Source organism: Xyrauchen texanus, chromosome 4 (assembly GCF_025860055.1).
Source record: "Xyrauchen texanus isolate HMW12.3.18 chromosome 4, RBS_HiC_50CHRs, whole genome shotgun sequence".
In the NCBI taxonomy this organism is placed as follows: domain Eukaryota; kingdom Metazoa; phylum Chordata; class Actinopteri; order Cypriniformes; family Catostomidae; genus Xyrauchen; species Xyrauchen texanus.
The window spans coordinates 13,290,845-13,316,799 of record NC_068279.1 but is presented as its reverse complement, the minus strand read 5'-3'; the positions used below and the strand labels follow the sequence as shown (position 1 = coordinate 13,316,799).

The window sequence follows — 25,955 nt, the reverse complement described above, 5'->3', positions numbered from 1 at the left end:
ACAATATCTACTCTCTCTCTCTCTCTCTCTCTCTCTCTCTCTCTCCCTCTCTTTGCAGTCGAGTGTGTGTAATTCGAGGTCAGGTTTTGGCCTCTGACGGAACTCCTCTCGTCGGCGTGAATGTCACATTCCAGCATAATCCTGAATTTGGATACACACTTAGCCGACAGGACGGCAGGTAAGACACATTTAAGCACACTTTGTAAAGAAAGATATAGAACACTTCAACCTAAACAAACACACACATATATGCTGAATTAGTCTCTTCTGTATATTCACTGTACGTGTCATATATAGAGTTCATATTCTGCATATTATAAAAGTCCTGCATTTATATGTATACACCTGTATTGATATGTTCTGTATGGATACTGTGTTCTTTCTGTGCATATAGTATAAATCATATTCTGTATAAACTGTATACTGCATATTAAATATATATGGGGGGGGGGGGGCACATTGATTACTTGCCTTTCGATTCATATAAAATATTTTTTTTCTAAATTTGTTTGTATTTGTGCTTACCTACTAGCTTTGATCTTCTGGCAGTGGGCGGAATCTCTGTGACTATATTGTTCCAGCGAGCCCCATTTTTGTCCCAAAGTCGGTCAGTCTGGCTTCCCTGGAACCAGTTCATGGTCCTGGATCGTGTGTTTATGGAAAGAACTGAATCCAAACCATCGTTCTGTGACCTGAAAAACCTGATCAGTCCGCACGCCATCGTTCTCTCCGCCCCCCTCCCACGATTCACAGCTGACTGCGAGGACAGAGGGACTGTTATACCTGAGCTACAGGTACTAGATACACCCACTCGTAGTAAACCCAGGATCCAGTCTCAGCTTCTAAAGAGAGTCTGTGTACAATAGCTTATTTCAAAAACTTATTATGAAGTGATTATTTACACCCCAGTGTAAATAGCATCTGCCACACAGCTCAGCTATTTGCACCCCAATAGTCTGGTGGAACCACAGAAATATACGACATTCTAGATAATAAGTGTCACTGCAGTGGTGTTTAAAGACGGTGCGAATGTGCGGTTTCATCCTAGGGACCCTGGTTCGATTCTGCCTTTTGTCCCACTTTTAGTTTTACCAACCGATTTCCTGTTTTCTCTCTGGATATTTTAATACTACTTACAGTTATAAATCAAAATTAATATAAAGGTTGCTTTCATCACAGTAATTTGGGCACCATGAATGTAGGGGAGTGCAGAAAAAGGTTTGACCTGGAGGCGGGGTCTGCTGGTCACGCTCGTTTCCTTCCTCTTAGAACCGCGGCTCGTCGTCGCTTGTGTGTTGCATTTCTATAGTAATATTGTAGTTACCATGTTTTTTGGCCATAGTTTCCAAAAAAAGTTTTAATGCAATTTAATTAACCATGGTGTTACAGCTGTTATGTATACCTTGTCTTGTTTCACCGTTGCCATTTGTTTATCATTTTTGTCACTTTTTAATTCCTTAGTTTTCACTTTTGTCCCTTTTTTTAGCTCCATAGTCTCCCTGTTAGTTTTCGTGTTCTCCGTTCATTGTTTTCACCTGCCCTCGTTAGTTGTCTTTGGTTTTAGTTTATCACCTTGTTATCTTGTTTGAGTTCTGTTTGTTCATTGGTTCCTGTCTTCCTATGTCCATGTATTTAAACCCTGTCTGTTTGTTTCGTCGCTGTCAGTCGTTGTATGTTGTTAGCCTGGTATGTTTCCCCTGCCCGAGTTTTCTAGTTTATGTTTGTTTCCCCATTGAGGGTTCTCCTTTGTGTTTTGCCTGTCTACTTATTCAATAAAGATAACTGTGTTTGGATCCGCACCTCCTCGTCTGCCTTCGCTGCCTCATTCATTACAACAGCAGTAATATAGTGGTAATATAGTTTATATATTATAACTAAGATAACAAAGTTGGGCAGTACATGTCGATAAAGATTAAACAAGAGATGAAAAATAAAACTCAAGTAAATTAGTGCTAAACTTTATTACAAAAATAAACAATACTGACTGAACCATGAAAATGTATTGTACTTTATTTAATTAAATAAATATATAAATATTAATATATATATTAACTAATATCCAAATTTGAATGTCAGCTGATTTTTTAATTTATGTTGTTTCATTAGCCCACGAGAGGGCTAATGAAGGGCTAATTGTGGAGTGGTGGTGGTGTAGTGGTCTAAACCACATAACTGGTAAACTGGTAATCAGAAGTTTGCTGGTTCGATCCGCACAGCCACCACCATTGTGTCCTTGAGCAAGGCACTTAACTCTAGGTTGCTCCGGGGGGATTGTCCCTGTAATAAGGGCTCTGTAAGTCGCTTTGGATAAAAGTGTCTGCCAAATGCATAAATGTAAATGAGAGGGCGCAATAAACCATTCAGCATCATTATATTATTGCATAGACCATTTCTATCCTGGCTGTTAAAAAAGAGCATTTCATTTTCAATTAATGTGCATAAAATAAATAAATAAAAAGTTTTAGTCAGCCCATATTCTCAAATGTTATGTCAACAGACAGACAGTTCACATTTTGTTACAATTGCACTGATTCCTACTACTCCAGACTCAAGCTTCATTATAACAGCAAAATAAAAATAAAAATTCTATTCAGTACAGTTGTATGTAGAGTAGCAATAGTCACAGATAGCAGGGGTATTCGGCTGAACTCGGTGGTGAAGCGGCTCAGACTATGAGCCATCAAACAGATGGAACACAACAGACTGGAACTGAATGCGAGGATCTCGAGACACACATTTCCAAGTTGAACATCTTTCCTGACAAAGCATTTAAACAACTCATTGCTTAATCTGAGAAACACTTATAAAAGAGAAAGACACAATGGCCAACTACCTCCTCCTATGACTGTAAGGGGCTGTTCACACTGAACACTTTTGCAACCATCCATGTGTGTTTCTTTTGGCACTTTACCACTGCAAGTTACGGTTTGACTCGCCTCAAATCTATTTGCTTTACTTTTCTGAGCTTGCATTTCCACTGCAGTTTAGTGGCGCATCAATGTGGGTGGGATTATCAGCTGATTGTCATAGTTGCACCGCCTCTACTGCCGTGACATCATCTTAAACATGACACAAACTGACCAAAACAATAACACAACCGCTAACTGTTAGCTACTTGCTCATTGTGCTGCATAAAGCAGTTGTTGAATGGTGATTTTGTTTTCTGGTTGTTTTAGAAGCAAGCTTCCAGTAGCTGGTCAACTAAATAAAGTGAAGCTTTCAAGCAGAGTATAGAGTTAACATAACAAAACATAACATACTCCATCGTGGATCAACGCCAGTCCAGGGCACTCTCCCTCCCATTGCTCACAGGTCTAGATGGCGTCCATTTGGTCTAACCACTTCCAATTTTACTTGATTGTTCTGTAGTCACTTTTAATTTTTTTTTTACTTTTCCCTACACTGTTGGTTGGTCCGGTGGTAGCCGTGTGCAGCCAACTGCTGAGACACTTCCTGAAAGACTTTATCGTTTCGCTCATCGCTAACAAGTGGACCGTCTGCACCTCGTTTATTGACCACGGCTTGTTTTGCGCACAGCCATTTCTTTTCGTGAACAAATGATACTGTTATCGCAATTGCTAACTTTAAAACTAGTGGGTTGATTACACATGTCAGAAATCCAGTGACACTGGTAGTGATGATTCTCCCTGACAATCAGTGATCTGCAGGATTTTGACGTCAAAATCCCCTTTGTAAACGCACACTAGACAAACGTCTTTGGTTCCCTTTGTTTTTGTTTATTCAGCGTCTCATGCAGGAGAGCTGTTTTTAGATGATGTGTCTAATAACAAATAACTTTAAAAGCATATTTAGACACCTGCATTCTGTTAAACTGTATTTGTTGCGCTGTGTCTAGCCTTTTTTAGCGCAAGAATGTGATCGATCTGAAGTCGTCGTATTACAGTGAGGATAATAATTTTTTTATTGAAATCAGATGCCTTTCTGATTTGTTTATAGGTGTTACGAATAGCGGGAGGACAACGAAGGCAGACGAAGGTTGAGGATCCAAACGCAGTATACTTATAACTTTATTAAATAAACAAACACAAAGGAAAACCCTCAATGGGGAAATTAACATGAACAGAGAACTCGGGCAAGGACCACAGATCTGGAATAACACGAAGTCAGGCATCCACAAACATAAATGAACGTTGTTCATAACAACAAACAACGATCGACAGTGACTGAACGAAAAGGCAGGGTATAAATACAAGAAGGGACCAATGAACAAACAGAACTCAAAATAACATGATAAGGTGATGAACAGAAACCAATAAGAAACTAACGAGGACAGGTGAGAACAATGAACAATGAACACGATGGCTAACAAGACTATGGAGGTACAGAAGGTTCAAAAGTGAAAACTATGGAGTGACGAAAGTATCAAAAAGGAAGACAAAGGGGAAACAGTAAAACAGGACAAGGTCATACGTTACAATAGGTTTCTCTCGGCTGCATGAAGATATTAATTTGCTTTTTTCGCATCACTAGCTTTAAATATGAAACTTAGCTGGCTAACGAATGCATAAACATGATCAGCTGGATATAAACTATGCAAATAGATGGTAATAGATGGTAACAATCGTGACATTTAAAAATTTGGGTATCTGCTTGAGGTTAGCTTTAATATTAGCGCTCTCTCAGCCTTGTCGGCAAACATACTGCTATTCTCTTCTAATGCACCATCTTGTCAACAAATTAATTACTTTTTAATGATATGACAATGTGTACTGTAGTGTACGCTGGTTAAGCTAGTTAAAAAGACTGGGGGAAACACCTGCACACCAACATCCAATACACAACATATACTGGTGAACAGCTATACTGGTCTTTTCAGCAGGTTTACTGCCAATGCAGAGCCTTTCAAATCTGTCTTATGAAATTACATTTAGCTTAGGGAGCTGCTTTGGATGGTGGCTATGTAGACAGTGAGCAAGCTCACTAGGTTTTAGAGCTGATCTGGTCTGTGTCTGTGTATTGTAAGCCTGGGACATTTATTTGGCAGCACCACAGTTATTGGCTCAGTTTTTGTTCTGTCTGAAAAGTGCAAACAGTAAATATAAATACAGTTTATTTTACTGTCTCTCACTCTCACACTTCCCCCTCCCTCTTCTTAATTCATCCTCATTCTTTGCTTCTCTTTATCTCTGCAGGCAGTCCAAGAGGAGGTGGTTATCCCGGGTACAATTCTGAAGTTAAACTACCTCTCTTCCAGAGCTCCAGGCTATCGCTCTCTCCTGAGGGTGGTTCTGATACACTCCACCCTCCCGCTGGGCCTGGCCAAAGTCCATCTGTCTGTGGCTGTCCAGGGTCGACAGCTTCTCAAATCTTTTCCTGCCACTCCAAACCTCATTTATGTTTTCTCCTGGAATAAAACTGACATCTATGGACAGCAGGTCACAGGGCTGGTGCAGGCACAGGGTGAGTGTCTTTGTGTCTGTGTGAGTGTTTGTGGAGCAACCATTTGTAGTCTTCAGGGACCCAAGTACTTTCTGAAAGTGGTTTAAGGAAGCCACTGGTTATAAAAATCATGGTATTTATGCAGGTTTAGTTTTGGTGTGAATTTTGGGAAAAAGTTGCATAATTGCAACGTTATAATTAAGTATGAATACTTTCATGAAAAGCCTTCCTAAGTAAAAGGCTAAAATTTGGATATGTTCATGTCCTTGTAAAGTACACTGACAATCAGTATTTACACAGTGGCTTAAATCAATTGTTTTAATCTACATAAACACCTTCCTAGTAAGCTAAAAGGCTGAAACTTAAATATATTTGTCTTATACCAGCCTTGTAACACCTTGAAGTTTCATGATCTTCGAATATTCCAACACATCTTTGATTTACTGATGCACTCTATTTTGTGACTGTAAAGGGATCAATGGAAAGGAGGAGGCGAGAACCGGCTTTTCAACATAAATAATATTTTTATATAAAACTCAAACAAAAGACAAACACACACATATGACGGACATGTCCATAAACTATCCCAGAAAAACACTGTAAAATTTAAAAGAGGGAAAAGGCCAACGCAGAGCGGCAGTGAGAGAGAGAGAGGAGAGAGAGATGAAAAAAAAAAAAACACTTACTCGCCAGTTCTCCGATACGCCGGAGCTTATTCCTCGCCAGTCCTCCACCCTCTATCGGATGACAGCCGTGCCTATCCGGGCGGATCAGAGGCAGACCTCCAGCCCCTGGCGGACGGAAAGCCCCGCCGCATTCTCGGGGAACAGAAGGGGTCTCCCCCGTCCCTGGCAGCGGTTCTCCCTCTCCAGGCGGTCGGCAGCGAGCCCCTCCCCGCTCGCGGTTGGCGGTCTCAAACCCTGCCGCGTTTCAGCGGCCGGTAGGCGACTCCTGCATCCCTGGCAGCGGCCCTGACCGCTCTAGGTGGTCGGTTAGGAGCCCCTTCTCCCCTCGCGGTTGGCGGTCGTCGTCCTCTTCCAGGCGGCTGGGCTCCTCATCCCCCGGCAGATGGCCGCGGCTGCTCCATTGGGGTGGACGATAGTGGCGAGAACTCTACTACGCCGTATCCCTCCTCCTTCCCGGATTTCGGCACCAGTGTAAAGGAATCAATGGAAAGGAGGAGGCGAGAACCGGCTTTTCAACATAAATAATATTTTAATATAAAACTCGAACAAAAGACAAACACACACGGGATGGACATGTCCGTAAACGATCTCTCTCTCTCCCGCACGATCCTCTGCAGTTGACCTTTATCCCTCTCGGAGGCTTGATTAGCCTAATACTGGACCGAGTGTGTAGGATCACGACCCGGCCCGCCCTCCGCCCTGCCACATTCCTCTCTCGTTCTCTCAGGCTGACGTACACCACCCCCCTTCCCTGGGGGAGGGCATGCCCTAAGCCCCATCTGCCGGCAGGTCATCCCCGTCTACCTGGACGAGGGAGGGGACAAGGGAGGGAAACAGAAATAATTAAACTGGGGGGGTACTTCCTGTAACAGTGTAGCACCCCCCCAAAAAACACTGTAAAATTTAAAAGAGAGGGACACACAAATATGACGGACATATCCATAAACCATCTCTCTCTCCCACACGATCCTCTGCAGTCGACCTTTATCCCTCTCGGAGGCTTGATTAGCCTAAGACGGGACCGGGTGTGTAGGATCACGACCCGGCCCCACCCTCCGCCCTGCCACAGTGACTTACACAATAAATAAATAAGTAATGAACTAAATACTTAAAATATTTAAATGTAATAATAAAAAAAATTGTTGACCACAAAGGCCCAGTGTTGCATTTTTGCAACATTTAGATAGCTCTGCAACCTATTAAACCATATTCAGTTAAGCCCCGTTCACACCTCCACTTTCTTTTTTGCTTGATGTCTGGACTGTGAAGTCACTAGTGGGCGTTTCTACTGCTGCCACTCTAACGATGGCAAAACTAGCCAAAGCTTTAGAAAATCAGATTACAAATTAGATAAAACTAAGATGTCATTCTAATTTGACATAGAATCACTTCAGTTGCATGTAACATTCTGCAAGGTGAGAGTGCTCTATATAACCTGCAGCAGTGCTTGTTGCATCATGTCATTAACAAGACAAAATATTAATCAAACTCACTCAAAATGCAGACAGCATCTTACACAGTTTTCCATGCATCATTGTTGCATTATATCCGTGCATGTGGTTAATGTGAGTTGCAACTGTTGCATTCTTTCTACAGTGACTCTTCGAGAGATCTTCTTTCACAGAATTGTAAGATACATTTTTCATACAATCAGACTTGAAATCTAATCAAAGTCATTATTCCATAGCCATATTTTTTTCTATCACTGTATTGGAGCAGGAGATCAACCATTCTACCTCTCTCTACTGTCTGTTTGTTCTCTCTCTCTCTCTCTCTCTCTCTCTCTCTCTCTCTCTCTCTCTCTCTCTCTCTCTCTCTCTCTCTCTCTATATATATATATATATATATATATATATACTGCCATTCATTTGAGATCCATCACAATGACAGCAATCAGACACTGCTTAGAGTCTGAATCCTTCATCTTGCACTGATTGAAAAGAGTGAGTAGTCTGTTTTACGCATGTGCACCTACAGCATAATAGCAAACAAAAAGTAATTACTGGCTATTATGGTGAAAATTAACTCCAATTTCACTACAAATTAGAGAATAGTCATTTATGTGAACACTCATGTAATCAACATATAGGTAGAGAGGTAGAGAAATACTAAATAAAATCCTCATAATGTCTCTGCCCTGCAAATAGGCAAAAAATATTTGTTAGTTAATAGTTATTATCCATGCTCTTCACTGTTTTTATGTTGGCTGCTGCTATTTTGAAGCACCTGTTTAATTAAGGTCACCTTAACACCATAGCAACACTGCTGTAACTGACGCAATTGTAATTAATCAACGTTTACTGTAGCCAGCTATCTGTGCTGCCCACTTTTCTCTGAGAATGCGTTCTCTGTGCATGGAACTACTTTCTTACGCGACAGATTAGAATCTGCCGTTGCTGGTTCAAAACAAATGATGCGTCCAAGCCTTCATTAGTAATTCAAAAAGTTCACTCCAGAAATAGTATCATGGCTTGTGCTGTTTCTAACAAGTTATTGGATAAACAAGGATGGGTGTGTGCATGTGTATGTGTTTGTGAGAGAGAGAGAGAGAGAGAGAGAGAGAGCATGTGTGATCACCTGTTGCCACTCCCAAGCAGATATGCTGTCAGCGTTCTGAAGGTCAGCTTTCTCTGTGGAAAAATAGCATCTAAGTGGGGGTATTTCTCCCTATTTCCCCAGTAGTCGTGCAAGAGTCATTCACTATAGAAACAGCGATGTCCTCCACCATTTTAAACAGTGTGTATCCAATGTGGAAACTCGGTAAGTGCCTCGAAATCTGTAATCAAACAGTCTGGTGTGTCTCTCAGCTGTGATGAGCCTTAATCCTGAAATTGTTAATATAAAGACATTTAAAACAATGTCCTAGCTTAAGTAATGTAGTGGTAATATGAGCGATCAAAGAGTGCTGTTCTATGTAAACAATGACTAACGGATTCAATTTACGTCACCAACTGGCTCATATTACACACAAAAATGATCTTTTGCCACCACCTGCTGGCTAACATATGTAATTTCAAAATTATATAGACCGTAACTCCTAACAGAACTGCTCTGCTTTTGCACTTTAGTTTAGAATGGCATGAACACAAGCGGAGTGATACACACAATGAAGCATCCGAGTGCTGATGCTGTCAGACCATCAGTGCTCGTGGAACGTCTCTCGTCCAATCAGATTTGAGGACTGGAACTAACTGTTGTATATAAAAATATGTAATTATATAAAGTAACATATATTATTTGTAGATGTTATCCTGTGGGATGTGGTGAAATATGTTTCAATGCTGGAATTTATAAATAAAATTTTTATAGGGTAGCTCATTTGTCAAATTACTCAAATTTCCGGAAATCTGTGCAGGTTTACTCTACATGACAGTAATTACTGGTTATACTGTGTAATTTATGCATTAAAATACTGCAATTATGTCACTTTTAAATGAATAACTGTATTTGTGTGTGTGTGTGTGTGTGTGTGCGCATGTGTGTGCGTGTGTTTCTTTATTTTACTGTTAGTCTAAAAATGCAAAAGGGTTTTTTTTGGGGGGTAGTGCTTGGGTTCAAGTTACTCAATAGAATTTATAATTAGCTTTATATGAAATACATTACAAGTCTATAAGCTGTGCAAAGGTAAACTGCCTTATAGGGATAGTTCACCCAAAAATTTGAATTCACTAATTATTTACTCACCCTCATGCCATCCCAGGTGTTTATGACCTTTTGTCACCAGAAAACATTCGAAGAAAAATAGAAAAATATCTTAGCTCAGTAGGTCCTAAATATGCAAGTGGATGGAGATCAGACTTTTGAAGCCCCAAAAATCACATACAGTCAGCATAATCGTCATTGATACGACTGCAGCGGTTAAATTAATGTCTTCTATAGCAATACGGTCACTTTTGTTGTGAAAAAGATCAATATTTAAGTACTTTTTAACTATAAACCATTGCAATGGATTAATCGATTACAGTTAAAAAGTACTTAAATTCTTTTTCAAACCAAAAGTGATGTTATCGCTTTAGAAGACATTAATTTAACAGCTGGTGTGGTATGGATGACGGTCATGCAATCTGTCTGTGAATTTTGGAGCTTCAAAAGTCAGATCACCATCCACATTTTAAGGATTTACTGAGCTAAAATATTTTTCTATTTTTCTTCAAATGTGTTCTGGTGAAGAAAGTAAGTCATTCACACCTGGGATATCATGAGGGTGAGTAAATTATGAGAGAATTTTCATTTTTTGGTGAACTAACCCTTTAACTGCACAATTTGTCCAAATTTCATAATGACCAAAATGTCATTCATTTTAGAAATGCAAACTGCAAGAGCAAATTAATACTAATGAAAGGCAGCTATTAATCTGATTTTCACTGTGTATCATGCTGTCATTGTGGCAAAACAGAGACTTTAAAAATGCAGAATACATACAAAACCCATTTATGACAAACATTAATGTTAAAAGTATATTTGGTTATTTTAGAACTCGAAATCATAACTGATAGTATAGGCCTTCTGATGATCATGCAACTCTTAATTCTAAGGTAAAAATAGCCTACTAACAATTTATGCCCAAAGTATGTCATATTTTAATGTTATTTTAACTGGTGAAATATTCTAAGTGGCCGTTCCCTCCAGTGATCGATCGAAGTGGGCCGGTGCGTCTGATAGACCCATGCCGAACAGGTGTGTCTTTCCCTCAGCGAAACAAATTGTGAGCATTGCTTCTTTCCCGTAGAGCCTCCCGTGTCTCCTGAGCACAACTTCACCATGGCCAAGATATCTGCGTTTTGAAATTCAGATCCCATTTTAGAATACACCAGTATTCTCATCAACTGCTTGATATCGAATAAATATTGAATTCAAAAATAAAATGGTATCTAGTGAGAGCCGTGATGTAGGTGAGCATGCATTTGGTGGAATTATCCCACACAAAAGTCTTCTTTTGTAGAGTGTGTCTAAGGCTACGTTCACACCGCAGCTGAATGTGGCCCAAACCCACCATACAAAGGCAAATTACTACATAAAAATACTTTAACCATCATCAGTCTTTCTCCATCACTTGCGGACATATTATCAGATAGGCATGTGTCTTTTCTGCATTAAATTACATTTTTTATTATAATTTAATTAATACTATAATCATGAACATGTCAGAATTTGTTATACGTACGCTCAAGGTGTGTCAGTTAAGGAGTGTCGGCTGTTCAGCCCATTGTCTGATATGGGCTACATTTAAAATGTCATTTGAACAACCTAAATAAATAAAAAATTTATCTGATAATTTTTTTTTTATCTGGGCCATATTCAGCTGTGGTGTGAATGTAGCCTAAAATATTTGTTTTAGTAAATCACCTGCAACACGCCCAAGACGTGCACACGCTATTTCATAGACTGCACAAGCAAATTAGTACCTGTTATTTGGGAGATTAGTAAATCAGGCCTTAAATTATAATCTGTCCTATGAGACATGTTTGGCATGTTTGGATGATTCGGCTGAACAATCAAAGAACTTTGAAGGCATTTATCTCAGTTGTTGGTGTACTGCATTTTGGTAGGGCAGTATGGTACTTAGCTAAGTGTGTGTGTGTGTGTGTGAGTGTGTGTGTGTGTGTGTGTGTGTGTGTGTGTGTGTGTGTGTGTGTGTGTGTGTGTGTGTGTGTGTGTGTGTGTGTGTGTGTGTGTGTGTGTGTGTGTGTGTGTGTGTGGGTGGGTAGGTAGGTAAATGTCTTTTCTAAGCATAGTGGTGGTTTGTCGATTTTGATGATATTGGTGATATTTACTGGTATTTAACCTGTTACGCAATTCCCTGCCATCCCTCTGCTTAGATTTAATATATCATTTATCATCTATAAATGTAATTAATGTTAACAAATTATACATCTTTTCAAATGTCTAAGGGTTCAACATTGATATATCCGATCTCTGTTTCATGATAGCAATACTCCAGAAACAGCAATTTTATTATTTGTGCCAGGAGTACAAATGAAAACATGCAATATCAAAATGGGACTTCATACATTTGTTATGAAAAACGATCGCCAGATGAATCCAGTTCACCACACTTGGGTCAATTGTCCATGACAAGCGTTCATTGAAAAACATCCAATAGCACTTTTTGTCCATAAAAGTGATAAATCTGAGAAATATTGATATATTCCCATTGTTTACATGAGATCTTGCCTGAAAGTATTACCCTTCGTCATCGTTCTTCAAAAAACTATGCAATCTGAGCAGCATTCATGTTGTAAAACTGTAGATGATCTTATATATTAGAGTCTCATAAACAAAATGAGCCTGTCTCCGAAGTCTATTTTTAAAAATGCAGTGTTGTTTTATTCATAATATCCAAGCAGTGCAGTCAGATTTTGTGTCGTCTTGAAAGGTGGCGCCTTAATTTTACGTTGTACACCGCCCAGTGATTTTACTGAGAAAAAAGCTTGCAGGAACATCATTTTTTGTTAATCATCTTCAAATTTTAAACATAACTTCTTTAGACTTGTGGCTTTGAGAACATTGTGTTTCTGGATTGTCATTTATTATTGTTTTTTAGATTTAGATTTAAACATGTTCAGCACAAAATATTTCCAATACTATAAACTTCAACTTCTCTAACTTAAAAAAATAACAACATATAATAATTCTGAAACTTGGGAAATAAAGCCCAAAGTATCTTCTTTCAAAAGAAACTACAACTGTGTCCATACTCCAAAGGGTCCAGTAAATACAACCATTCAAGTTCAACCATTTGTGCTCAAAAAGGGGGTGCGTATCAACAGGTTAAAGGCTTTAATGTGTGTGTTTGTCTATTAATGACAGTCTCTGTTGGATATGAGTATAAATCCTGTCCAGACGTTGTACTTTGGGAGAAGAGAGCCGCTCAGCTGCAGGGCTTTGAACTAATACCCTCCAACCTGGGCAGATGGACACTGAACCATCACCACATCCTCAACCTGGAGAGTGGTGAGCAATGAGATCACACACACATGAGACAAAGATCAAAGCGGCTTTAACATGTTAACATGATGCGTAATTTTTATATAATTTGACTATAATTAAAAAAATTAATTGTGAGAGAATTGATATCAGATGTAAGCAAAATGAACATTATAACTGCAATATAACCATATGAATCAGAATAGAATCAAACCAAAATTGGACTTGAAACAAGAACTTCAAATCAGATAAAATCAGGAAATTCGTATCGATACTCATTCTTAAACAGCACTGTATTTGTCTCCACTTGTCTGTGCCCTCCAATTCCAGCATTTGATCCTGATTTGGCTTTTTGTAGAAATATTTTCTTGGGTGGAATAAAAATAAACAAAATTACTGGCCATATTGTTTTGTTGTACTAAATTCGTTCCTACGAATCGTGTGAAATTTACTTACTGAGTATAAAAAATACATTTAATTCCCATGACCTTCACATGAGCAATAAAAAGCTTTGTACTATTTACCAAGCATGAAATAATAAATCTCACATTCTTCCATTCCAATCAATATAACCTCTTTGTTCCTCAGGACAACCTAAATACTAGTTTGCGTCATTCTTGTCTTTATTTTATGTTTCTACAGGGCCTCTTAGCACTGTCACAATTAATATTTAATAAATAAAGGCTTCAATCTAACACTCTCTTTCTCCTGCAGGTATCCTTCATAAAGGCAATGGAGAGAGTGTCTTTATTTCCCAGCAGCCCCTGGTCATCTCCACAGTGATGGGGACCGGAGTGGTCCGTGCGATCCCATGTCCGAACTGCAACGGTCCAGCTGTGGAGCAGAAACTGTTTGCCCCCATCGCTGTGGCCTGCGGTTCTGACGGAAGTGTGTATGTTGGTGATTTTAACTACATCCGAAGGATTCTGCCCAATGGATTTGCCATCAGCATCTTGGAGCTCAGGTCTGCCTGGTCCATTCAGCATATCAGCAATGTTTTTATTGTTATATTTTTATTTTTATTTTTTTTTTGCAAACAGTATATAATTACTGTATGTATACTGTACAGTGTGCATAGGTGTCCAAATGTCTAAGACCACATTGAAAATCTTATTTATTTTTTAATTTTTTTACATTATTTTAGCCACTGTATATCAAGTACAGGGTTGGGCTGTAGCAGAATACAAGTAGCAGTGTTACGTATTCAGAATACAAAAATGAAGTAACTGTTAAAGGCACAAATGTGAAGCTTAGAATTTTATAAAAGCACTTAAAAAGCACGTCAAATTGGCTATAACTTCACAATAAAATCATGTTAACACACATATTGTTTATGTCTTGTGGCTATACTTTTGAAATAGTAAGTATTTTAACAATTACGGATTGCCCATTCAAATGTCTCACTGTAACCTAGATTTGTGCTTTTTTTTTAAGAAAATGAGGGACGTGTCAAAAATAAATTTTTGTGGTAATCAATATTAAATACTCAAAAATCAATTGAGCTGAACTTGTATTGAACCCGCAATATTCCTTAAATTTTTATTTCTTATCCGATTTTGTGTCAAAAAGTATTAATTTCTGGCATTCCAATCAATTAATGAGTCAACAAGAGATTCTGAACATTCAGATTATTTACAAACAGCTCTGCATGGTAACTACAATCTAACAGCTAGAGGCATTTGGGTCCTATGTCACTTTTCCAATGCATGTTACGGTTCTACTCGCCTCAACTCTAAACGCTTTATTTTTCTGAGCTTGCATTTCCACTGCTGTATAGTGCCACCTCAACGTGGGTGGGATTATAGGATGATCGTCATAGGTACGCCGCCTCTACTGCCGTGACATCATCTTAAACACGACAAACATTACTGACCATAAATAATAACACAACCGCTAGATGTTAGCTACTTGCTCATTGTGCTGAATAAAGCAGCAAGCTTCCAGTAGCTGGTCAAATAAATAAAGTGAAGCTTTCAAGCAGAGTATAGAGTTAACATAACAAAACGTACCATCTACCATCGTGGATCAACGCCAGTCCAGGGCACTCTCCCTCCCATTGCTCGCCGGTTTAGATAGCATCCATTTGGTTGAACCACTTCCACTTTTCCTTGATGGTTCTGTAGTCACTTAAGTTTTTTTTTTACTTTTCCCTACACTGTTGGTAGGTCTGGTGTTAGCTGTGTGCGGCCAACAGCTGAGACACTTCCTGAAAGGCTTTTTAGTTTTGCATCGTTTCTTTCTTCGCTAATGAGTGGACAGTCTGCACCTTGTTTATTGACCACGGCGTGGATTTGCACACAGCTGTTTCTTTTTTCACAAGTTGAAAGGCGCGTGAACAAATGATACTGTTAGCGCTGATGCTAACTTTAAAATTAGCGGGTTGATGTCCCGTGTTGGAAATCCAGTGATGCTGATAGTGACGATTCTCTCTGAACAATCATTGATCTGCAGGATTTTGACATCACATTTAGTATCAGCTCGGCTCGCTTTGGAACCTCGACCGAGGTGGTACTAAAAGTATCTGGTACCAGGTACTATCCACAGTGGAAAACCCCCAAAAAAGCGAGCAGAGTCGAGTTTAATCGAGTTGTACTGTGCAGTGGAAAAGACCCATTAGAGGTACAGGGAGCATTTTTCTTATATTAGACAACATTTTGTAGTTGACCACAAACTGCCTTCTGTTTGCTTTCTTTTCACAAAGAAAAACTTCCAAGGACTCCAGATCTACAGTAATTAAAAATTAACATCTTGAGGTAGTGCTGAGTTTATTGTATTGATAAATAGCTAGTTAGCTATTTGGATTCACTTGAATGTAAAAAGTAGGGGTGTAACAGTACAGAGAAGATAATAATGACTTACCTCATAATTGTTCAGATGTGCCTTGACTTATACATATGTATTCTAAAAGTATTCTAAATTAATCTGAATGTGTTACTTTTTATGTAATGTAACAGAAACATAACATAATATGTTACTGATTACATGTAAGATACAACATAGTATTCAGCCCAACACTGATACATTAACTCAGACATGATGTATTATGAATAGTTCTCACAGATGCCAGAAGAATTTTACTTTTCTTAGGTTTTGTTTTATTGTTTTATTTATTTATTTATTTATTTTACCAAAGAAAAAATTCTGGTGTATTAGTGAAAGGATGCAAGGTTATTGTATCAGTAATTACAGTTTCATGTTACGTACATTAGTTTGTGTTAGTAATAATTTTCTCCTCTTGGAATATATTTTCAAAATGAGAAACCATTTAGGACACTGATATCAAGCTGAAGACTCATTTTTATCAGTATCAAATGTTGACTTTTATTTTTCTGCATTTTCTGCACCCAGAAACCGTGACATTAGACACAGGTATGTTCCTTTTCAAAACCATTTTACTGTGAAGTCATTCAGTCATTGTAACTGTGCTTGGATTCATTATTTTATTTTGAATCTCCATTCATTTATGCATCAGCCTTGGAGGAACTAGGTTAAGTGACTCAAGTGTTAAGTGTCTCAAATGCAAAACAACAACCTTAGAGACAGCACACCCCACACAAGTAAGCATAAACAAAGCAAAAATAAGTGCTCTGAATTGGATCTTTTCACAGATCATTTTCTCAGTAAAAAGAAATCTAAATACTGACAGCAACAGATCTAGCAAATTGTCACAGTTTTCTTCAAGGTCACATCACATTAATGCTCCAAACAGAAATATTCCTGCACACAATAGCATAAATAATAAAAGAGAAGTGCCGCTGTAAGGTTTCCCAAATTATCGAGAACCACGGGATTGGTGCCTATGAATAAAAATATTAGCAATCCCAAAACTTTAGTCTATACATCTCAACAAATGTATATCATATCTTGTAATATATGTATTTTGTCATAAATATAATTTGTTTTTTAAATTATTTTAATTGATTTTGATTATTACAAACCTACAAATATAGCAGTGACCACAATTTTGTTCCTTTATTGATTTGTAGTTTCCCCTCTTTTATTTATTGATTTTTATTTCTTTAAAACTTAAATAAAGGGTCAGTTACCTTTCAATTGCAATGGAGCTTGTCATCTTTTGTTTTCTTTTTATACAAGTCATGTATTATTATAAAAAATATATATTTTTAATTGAATGTATTTATTTTTGGTATCTTTATACCTTATGTTTCTGTTTGTGTATATGTGTAGGTGTTTGTATTTCTGTGTGTATTTGTGTATCTGTGTACATGTTTTTGTGTGTGAAATGAAGCCACACAGTTGCTACTGTTGCTTGTAATCTTGGGTGTGTGGTCAAGAATCCATTTAAGGTGTTTTTCTGGTCGATGTATAACAGCTTTTCTCAGCAAACTGCTGCCAGCTTTACACCACAGTTTTCTGCTTATAGGCTAGATCTTCCTCGTTTCATGTGAATTTCCCCCAGAGAGGGAGTTACAGTCAGGGATAGTCCTCTGCCCAACAGACTAAAACAGACAAGCATACTGTAATCATTTACGTATCTTTGCGCGCGTATGTATTTGCACACAGTATTACAGCCCACAGCAAGGGGGAAATCATACAGTACTTACGGCTGTCTTTTGGAGATAGGGCTTTTTATCAAATCAAGGTCTGATTCCACCCTGTCAAAGTTAAACGAACAACCTTGTTGTATAAATATTTAAAACATTTTCACTAAGTCTGGAAACACAGATAAGTGGGAGCTTTTGCCACTTCATTAGATACTGTAGATATACACTACCGGTCAAAAGTTTTGAAGCACTTTTTATTATTTTTTCACATTTATCATAACAGTAAAGTAATCAAACCTATGGAATAACATAAATGGAACTATGGGAATTATGTTGTGACTAAACAAAATAAAAAAAAAATAAAAACTGTGTTATATTTTAGCATCTTCAAAATAGTCACCCTTTGCCTAGAATTTGCCTAGAATCACACTGGGATGCTTTTTAAACAGCATGTTGGGCACTTATTGGTGTAACGTTGCTGCCAGGCAATGCCACAGGAGCAGACGATGATGTGATGACAAACCCAGGTGCAGTTTATTTACAATTGTGAAATCCAACAACCATAAATCCAAATGTGAAACATAAACAAAACATAAACATGGACTTGACTCTATTAGATTAAACTGGAATTGACTATGACTATACACAATGCTACACCGACAACACTCAACGAAGGACAATGGCAAACATGAGGGCTTAAATACATGGACATGGGGAAACATAAGCCAACAAACAGAACTTTAAACAAGATAACAAGACAATAAGCATAACTAATAACAAGACTAAGAACCAATGTAAACAAGACACATAAACATGAAGGGAAAACAGGATATCACATGTCTAGGAAACATGAACAAAACTTTTCAAAATAAAAGACCACAAAACAAAACATGACCAAAAACACATCTAGACATGACAATTGGCTGCTTTTCTTTATTATTTGGTCCAAGTCATCAATTTCAAAAACTTTTTATTATAACATTTTAGTTATTAATATGGTGGCACAATTATATTTTTGTCTACAAAACTTATTTCAAACATTTAAGCATACGTCTTCAGATCAAAAGATTTTTAAGATCATGAGAAACATTTCTGTCAAGTTTTTCAAAACGTTTGACCGGTAGTGTATAGTGAGGAGTGGACAGGAAAGGGGGGATATGATCGGGATTATTGAATGTTGGATTCAAACCTGTATCACCCACATGATAACCAAGGCTACATTTATCTATAGCATATGTGCTTACTGCCGCACCCTGGCTCCAACAAACATAGATTTGAAGGAAGTATTTATCTATATTAACTTTTATAAATTGATGTAAACTTGGTAAATGGCTTCTGTAACTATTTACACTCACCGAGCACTTTATTAGGAACACTATGATCCTAAATAAAGTGCCTGACGTGGTCTTCTGCTGTTGTAGCCCATCTGCCTCAGGGTTTAATATGTTGTGTATTCTGAGATGCTATGTTGCTCACTAAAATTGTACAGAGGGGTTATCTGTGTTACCGTAGCCTTTCTGTCAGCTCAAACCAGTCTGGGCATTCTCTGTTGAACTCTCACATCAAGAAGGCTTTTCTGACCGCAGAACTGCCGCTCACTGGATGTTTTTTGTTTTTGGTACCATTCTCTATACACTCTAGAGACTGTTGTGTGTGAAAATCCGAGGAGATCAGCTGTTACAGAAATACTCAAACTAGCCCATCTGGCACCAACAATAATACCACGGTCCAGGTCACTGAGATCACATTTTTCCCCATTCTGATGGTTGATGTGAACATTAACTGATGCTCCTGACCCGTATCTGCAATATTTTATGCACTGCACTGCTGCCATACGATTGGATAATTAGACAATCGCATGAATAAGTAGATGTAAAGGTGTTCCTAATAAAGTGTTCATTGAGTGTATATGTACACATTAATTCAAAGTGATTTTCAATGCATCAAGGGATACGTGCTATAGATGAACTTATCCTCCCCTAAATGTCAGAGTAACAGAATGCCTCATAAATTTCAGGCACAAACTCAAAGCTCACCATGACTTGTAAGCCACCAACGATGTGCCAAAGGATGTATTTTGCTTTGTCTGAAAAACTCTTGTAGCAAGTTGTTCTCTCCTGTTTTTTTTTGTTTTTTGTTTTTTTCTTGTTGCATTCTGCCCAAGGAAAAAGAGGAAGCAGGGAGATTTGCTCATAGGCAGGACAGCATGGCACAGAGCAAGAATAGAAAGATTATGGACCAGCGGGGGTCTAATGCACTGGAGGGGGTGAGAGGTTTGATCAGAGCTTGGGTTCAGACTGATTGAAATTTTTTGTTAGGCTCTGAGTGTTGGAGGTTTTTTACTCAAACCTTGTGTGCATCTTTCTGTGTTTGGTTATTTTTGTTGGTATGGGTTTTGACTTTGTCAAAAATGAGTTCAGCACAGGGATGTGCTCTCTCTCTCTCTCTCGCTTTCTCTCTCTCTCTCTCTCTCTCTCTTTCTCTCTCTCTCTTTCTCAGCTCTAGTCCTGCTCATAAGTACTACTTGTCTATGGATCCTGTGCGTGAGTCGCTCTACCTGTCGGACACTAGCAGCGGGAAGCTGTACCGCCTGAAGACTCTGACTGAACCGAAAGATCTCAGCAGGAATGTGGAGGTGGTGGCGGGCAGCGGGGAGCAGTGCACTCCCTTCCACCCAAATCAGTGTGGCGATGGAGGCAAAGCCACTGAAGCAGCCCTCAGCAACCCCAGGGGTGAGAATACAACACACATACTCACGCACACCAGCTCTGCTTTAAAATCTAGAGAGCTGCCTACTGCTGACATTGGCAGCTACCTTCTAAAGCCTAGGGTGTGCTATAGTTTTTTTTTTGTTTTTTTTTGCCTGCCATTATGTCTCTGCACGATCGTATCATTTCAAAATATTGTCCACTGAACATAAGCTAGTATGGACACGATATATGCAAGCACTCTACAATTGCGTTTTGTTATGTGGCCTTCAAGTTAAGTCAGAAATATCGTAATTACGAGTTCCGAGCACATTACAGAGTTGCTGACTTGTGACATTGGGAGGGTTGTGTCAACATGATGGAAAGCAGTGATTTTGCTAAATGATTCAGTGATTTTGCTAAACGATTTCAATTTCAGTGCTTTTTATTTATAATATTAATTTGTTATGACAGTTATCTAATGTAAAGCTATTAATGTGGAATTTTTGCTGTGTGTATTATGCAAATTAATTTAATTAATTATTAAAAAATTACTTCATTATATACCTTTATTTAATTATATTTACTGGCACAGCAGAAAATAGCTTTTCGTTGTTCATTGTGTATTTGTTATAGTTTGGCCTCTTTTGTATTTTGTTTCCTACTTGAATGTGTGATATTTCCTAGCAACAATTGCCCAACTTGGATGTCCTTCAAGGCAAGTTAGTCCACTTGGTGGCCATTTTTGGAATGCTCCGAGCTATTTTCTAGCATAAAAGAATAGCTCCAAAATGGATGGTCAATATTATGATCAAAGATCATATTTCAAATCAGCAGTAAAAACAAATGGTATCAAAACTTGTGCTTCTTTAGAATAAATCACTCTAAAAAAGCAATATTTTTTAAGTCCAGCTAATGTGCATGAGTGTTCTGGAGTTGACTGGCAGGCAATGTCTGTATCTAAAAGGCCTTAGGCTCTTTTTCCTGTAAAGGTGCAGTCACACTAGGCTTTAAGCTCAACTTTTTTCAGACAACACAATGAACCACAATATGATATCAAGTTGGATGGCTTCTTGTATAAGAAAATAATACATCACATATAAAAATAATATTATATTAAAAAACATTCCTGCAACAATAAATCACGTGGCTTTAAAATATGTATTATTTTTACTGAACCAAGAGATCAGAGTGTGTGGCGTTTCGCTCTTTTGTTGGTCATGCGCAGGGGTGTAAAGTAACAAATTACAAATACTTATGTTACTGTAATTAAGTCGTTTTTCCCAGGAATTGTACTTTTTTTAAGTAGTTAATAAATTGTATACTTTTACTTGAGTATATTTTAAGTGCTGTAACTGTACTTTTACTTCAGTATTTTCCCTCTGTCTGTGTTCGCTACATCCCTGTCCTGATTTTATTTATAAAAGAGAGTGTGACTCCCATCAAATCAAATCACACACTTGAACAGCAGCTGTAGATCTGGCACCAACTGTGGAGGATACCTCAAGCACCTGAAACCTGAAAGGGCTTTTCGCAGGGAAAAAGTTGTTTGACTGTGTCATGTGAGTTTAACTTGCTCAAGCCAGATGTCAGCACTAATCCTTCTTCTAATTTGAAGAAACATATCGAGGTAAATTTCATATTTCTGCTTACAAGATTCTGTGTGTCTATAATGTAGCCTGTAATATAGCTGTAATGTAATATTTTTAGAGATTATTGGGTTGATGTGAGAGATTAAGATGTAACAGTACTTTTATTTGTGTATTATTTTTCGGTACTCTTTCCACCTCTGGTCACGCATTCTCTCATCATACGAATTCACGGTTCAGTGTTCACCAAGCTTGAACTTTGGTACGCAGCGTAGTACGAAATTTCTTTGCATGAGCTTGCATTTCATTTCTCCCCAATCTTATGCATTGGAATGGAGCGTGAACTGTAGTGTGATCAAGGTTTGACTTTTTCGACATCTGTTATTTTCCAATTATTCCCATTCATTTTAATACAACGGGGTCTGTCGTAGACTAAACAGTATTTGCCTGGTTTACATATAACAATTTTAGGCATCATCCTAACCCTTACTGAACCTCATAAGCCACCGTTTTGGAATGCTCTACATAGTCTGTGCCACACAGATATACCTTAGCACAGGAAACTGGACTGACATTTGATTTCTCTAGGCTTTGACGTCAGCATTTTGCTGAGGTAACAGCACAATACACTAATAATAAGCATGAATATGTGGTCACACTACACTTCATGCTCCATTCACTCCCATTCAAATGCATCCAAAGGCAGGAGTCCGGAAACACAAGCTTGTGCGAAGAAATATGCGTACCATTCTGCTGCGTACCAAAGTTTAAGTTTGGAACAACTCTCACCTGCCACTTTGTGTAACCAACAGAACAATGAAATGTAACACACTGACCCTTTAGCTCAATTAAAAGAATACATCATTTAGAGCTGCATGCCATTCTGAATATAATGACATTTGTTATTTGATTTATTATTTTTAAAACCAGAAATCCTTGAGTGTGGCATCATATCCTGTCTGTTGCGGTGTCTGAAATAATTTGCCATGCTTAAAGCCTAGTAAGCACTGCATAAAAATACATCAACACAAAATGATTGGGTCAAATAATCGATTTTTCATCATATAGATATTTTTGTATATACAGCACTTTTCAGAATTGAATGAAATGTAAAATTAACAACATTTGTATCGTCTCAAAAATAATCTCTCGAGAGGATGAGACAGATTGGTAGAAAGGCGAAGTGGTTATTGGTGATGAAAAGAGAAAAATAGTGGCATTTTTCAGTGAGAGAAAAACTTGAAAAAGTTATATAAATGAAAGATGTCTCCCCTCTTTGCTAAATCAGGTGGAGCGGCTATTAGTCCCGCCTATCCATCACTGCCACTGTCTCTTTAAACCCGTCAGTCAGCCTGATAGACAGACAGGGGCGTGGCTAACAGGCACGTATGTTCTCGTATCCTTCAAGCCTCATTGTGCACTCTCTCTTTCGCTCTCACACGCAAACTCACTCACTCACTCAACTGTCGCAGTTAAAAGCCTCCACTTACTTGTAAACCCCTGAGGGTTGAATTCATAAACAATCCCAGAGCAAGAATGTTGTGTGTGTGTGTGTGTGTGAGTGTGCTCGCACTTTGATTTCAAGCTGCTCTGGAAGCAAAAGCTGTGTTTCAGATCACTGTCTAATAGTAAATCACATTTAAAACTGATTTAAGCCTTTTACGTTTCAAATGTGCTTTTTTTTTCTTCAGCAAATGACAGATAAAAGCCAGCTATTGTGTTTCTCGGGGTAGAATACTCCTTTTCCCCTTGTTAGTGTTTTTACTGAAGTCTATTATCTGTAAGAGGGTCTGACCGAAATTCTGACTCCTTCAATAACTGCAATCCGACCTTCTGTGTTCTCAGGCCATGAGGGGATCCAGACAAATTGACAGCAGTGAAAGCATTAACATGTTTGTGTGATGATGTTTCTGTAACTTTTGCTAAAATTACATGCAACGCTGATATGTGCGTCTTCATATGTTACACTTATATGAGTCTTGACAGTTCTGTGAGGTAGAGTGTCTTGACTTTGGCTCACAGTTGATTCAATTAATCTCAATATACAGAATGTTTTATTAATCAATATCTCTTTATACACATAGAAAATCAGAGTGATGCCGTATTGATCCCTGCATCACGGCAGCATCTTCCTTGACTATGATCTATTTAGTGCAGAAAAAATGGAGAGCGAGTCTTCAGCTTGCTCCAACTACCACAGGCTGTGGGCCAGTAAACAACCCAAAATAAAACAGAAAATACCAAGATCCTAAAAAAATTCCCAGATTCTTTTAAAATACATTTTATTTTTAAGAGGTAAATGGTATGATTTTGACAAGACATTACAGGGAAACATACAAGGAGTATCGACTCTCTGAGTAGAATGAGTTCTATATACCTGGAGATAGTTATCCATTAGTATCCACATTCATCTTTATGGCAGTGCTCTGCTGGCACAAGGCCCGCCGGAAGTACACAATCTGAAGTTGCTCAGGGGCACTCAGTTCTGCTACAGGTGTCACGTGACAGATTACTCAACAATAGAAATAGACAGGGAAAATTCCACAAAAAGTCCACTTCACACTTTAAAGAGCGCTCCAAAACAATATGTCACTGGTAACATGTACTATAATATAACAAAAATTATATGTTGCTTGGAAAAAAAATGGATTTTGTGACAACACAATTTGAATGGCCATCAATGCGGAAAACATGCTTTTTGGCACACTATGCTGTAGTTCTGGCCAGGGCTAATGGGTCATGCTAACCAGCCAATTCCTGACCCCAGTGTCTCTAAACAATGGTGGGCTGTTAAATACCTGGTAGTACAAACACTCTATGATTATGCAGCAGCTGGGTTTATATTAACTCTTTTTTTCCATTCTTTCCAGGAGAATGTGATATTTTTGTTGTGCTCCGTGGTTGTTAACTTATTAGAGTAGTTCATGAATATATTGAGTAAAAAGTACTGCCCTTTAGATTATTAATAGCAGAACTATGGTGTACTTGTCAACAGCTCATTTTTTTTATCCCGTTTTCTCCCAATTTGAAATGCCCAATTCCCACTACTTAGTAGGTCCATGTGGTGGTACTCACCTCAATCTGGGTGGCGGAAGACAAGTTTCAGTTGCCTCCGCTTCTGAGACAGTCAATCCACGCATCTTATCACATGGTTCGTTACGCATGACACCGCAGAGACTCTGTATGTAGAGGCTCATGCAACTCTCCCATTGAGACTGATGACCACTAATCTCGACCACGTGGAGTTTACCCCATGTGACTATAACCTGCCTAGCAACTGGGCCACTTTGGTTGCTTAGGAGACCTGGCTGGAGTCACTCAGCACACCCTGGATTCGAACTTGTGACTTCAGGGGTGGTAGTCAGCATCAATACTCGCTGAGCTACACAGGCCATGTCAACAGCTCATAAAGAAGTTCAGTCATGACAACTCTGGAAGATTTAGCATGTTAATGTGGTTATGATATATTGATAGGATATTGGTCTTGGTAGACTAGATCTGCTATGTTGCTGCTGCAGAGAAAGCATGCAGACTTGCTATTGCTAGAACATAAACAGACATACTGAGTTAACCATGTGAACATGCTGCTGCTGCAAAACAAAACACAAGACATGCCGCATCAATCAAGTCTGACATGCTGCTGCACAATTAGATGTAGAAACAACATCCAAGGTGGAGCCGGGGAGATGGAGGGTTTCAGAGAAAACTCTTGTAGTGCGCTGCAGTGAAGCCGAACTACTTGCAAGCTGAGCAAATGTAAATGTCAGGCAAAGAGAGAAGGCAAAGGACCTATCAGCTTACAACATGTGATTGGCTAACATATAACAAGATCAAGGAACCTATCAGCTAATGCCATTCAGAGTTTTGTGCTTGAACTTCTGGATATGGAATCGGATGAAAATCAACACTTACATTAAAGGAACATGCAGTCACATGAAACACTCTTTGACAATATGTTGTTTTCCATATCGTAGAGAAAAATCACAAATGAGATCTCTTTAGTGCTGCAATAAATGTACAGTACATATGGAGTAAATAGAGCGTTTTTCTTGAGACTTTCTCTTCAAAGAAGACAACCCTGTGAATCTCACACGTGTCTTTATTTTAAGAGATTTCAAGGTAGTGCTCACATTGCAATAAGTCAGAGATATGAACTCTGAG

The 25,955-nt window shown here is 38.5% G+C and overlaps 1 protein-coding gene across 3 annotated transcripts in view; it reads left to right on the top strand.

The window, feature by feature from the left end:
• tenm1 (teneurin transmembrane protein 1) overlaps positions 1–25,955 on the top strand; it is a 291,251-nt gene that overhangs the window by 223,323 nt on the left and 41,973 nt on the right. For 2 of the 3 annotated variants that reach the window (XM_052114401.1, XM_052114419.1), the window contains exons 16-22: positions 59–178; positions 533–794; positions 5,154–5,421; positions 12,897–13,040; positions 13,728–13,977; positions 16,362–16,382; positions 20,018–20,250. In XM_052114401.1, coding sequence (XP_051970361.1) covers positions 59–178; positions 533–794; positions 5,154–5,421; positions 12,897–13,040; positions 13,728–13,977; positions 16,362–16,382; positions 20,018–20,250 — 1,298 coding nt within the window. The remainder of the gene's footprint in view (positions 1–58; positions 179–532; positions 795–5,153; positions 5,422–12,896; positions 13,041–13,727; positions 13,978–16,361; positions 16,383–20,017; positions 20,251–25,955) is intronic. The other variant, XM_052114410.1, reaches the window with a different exon arrangement.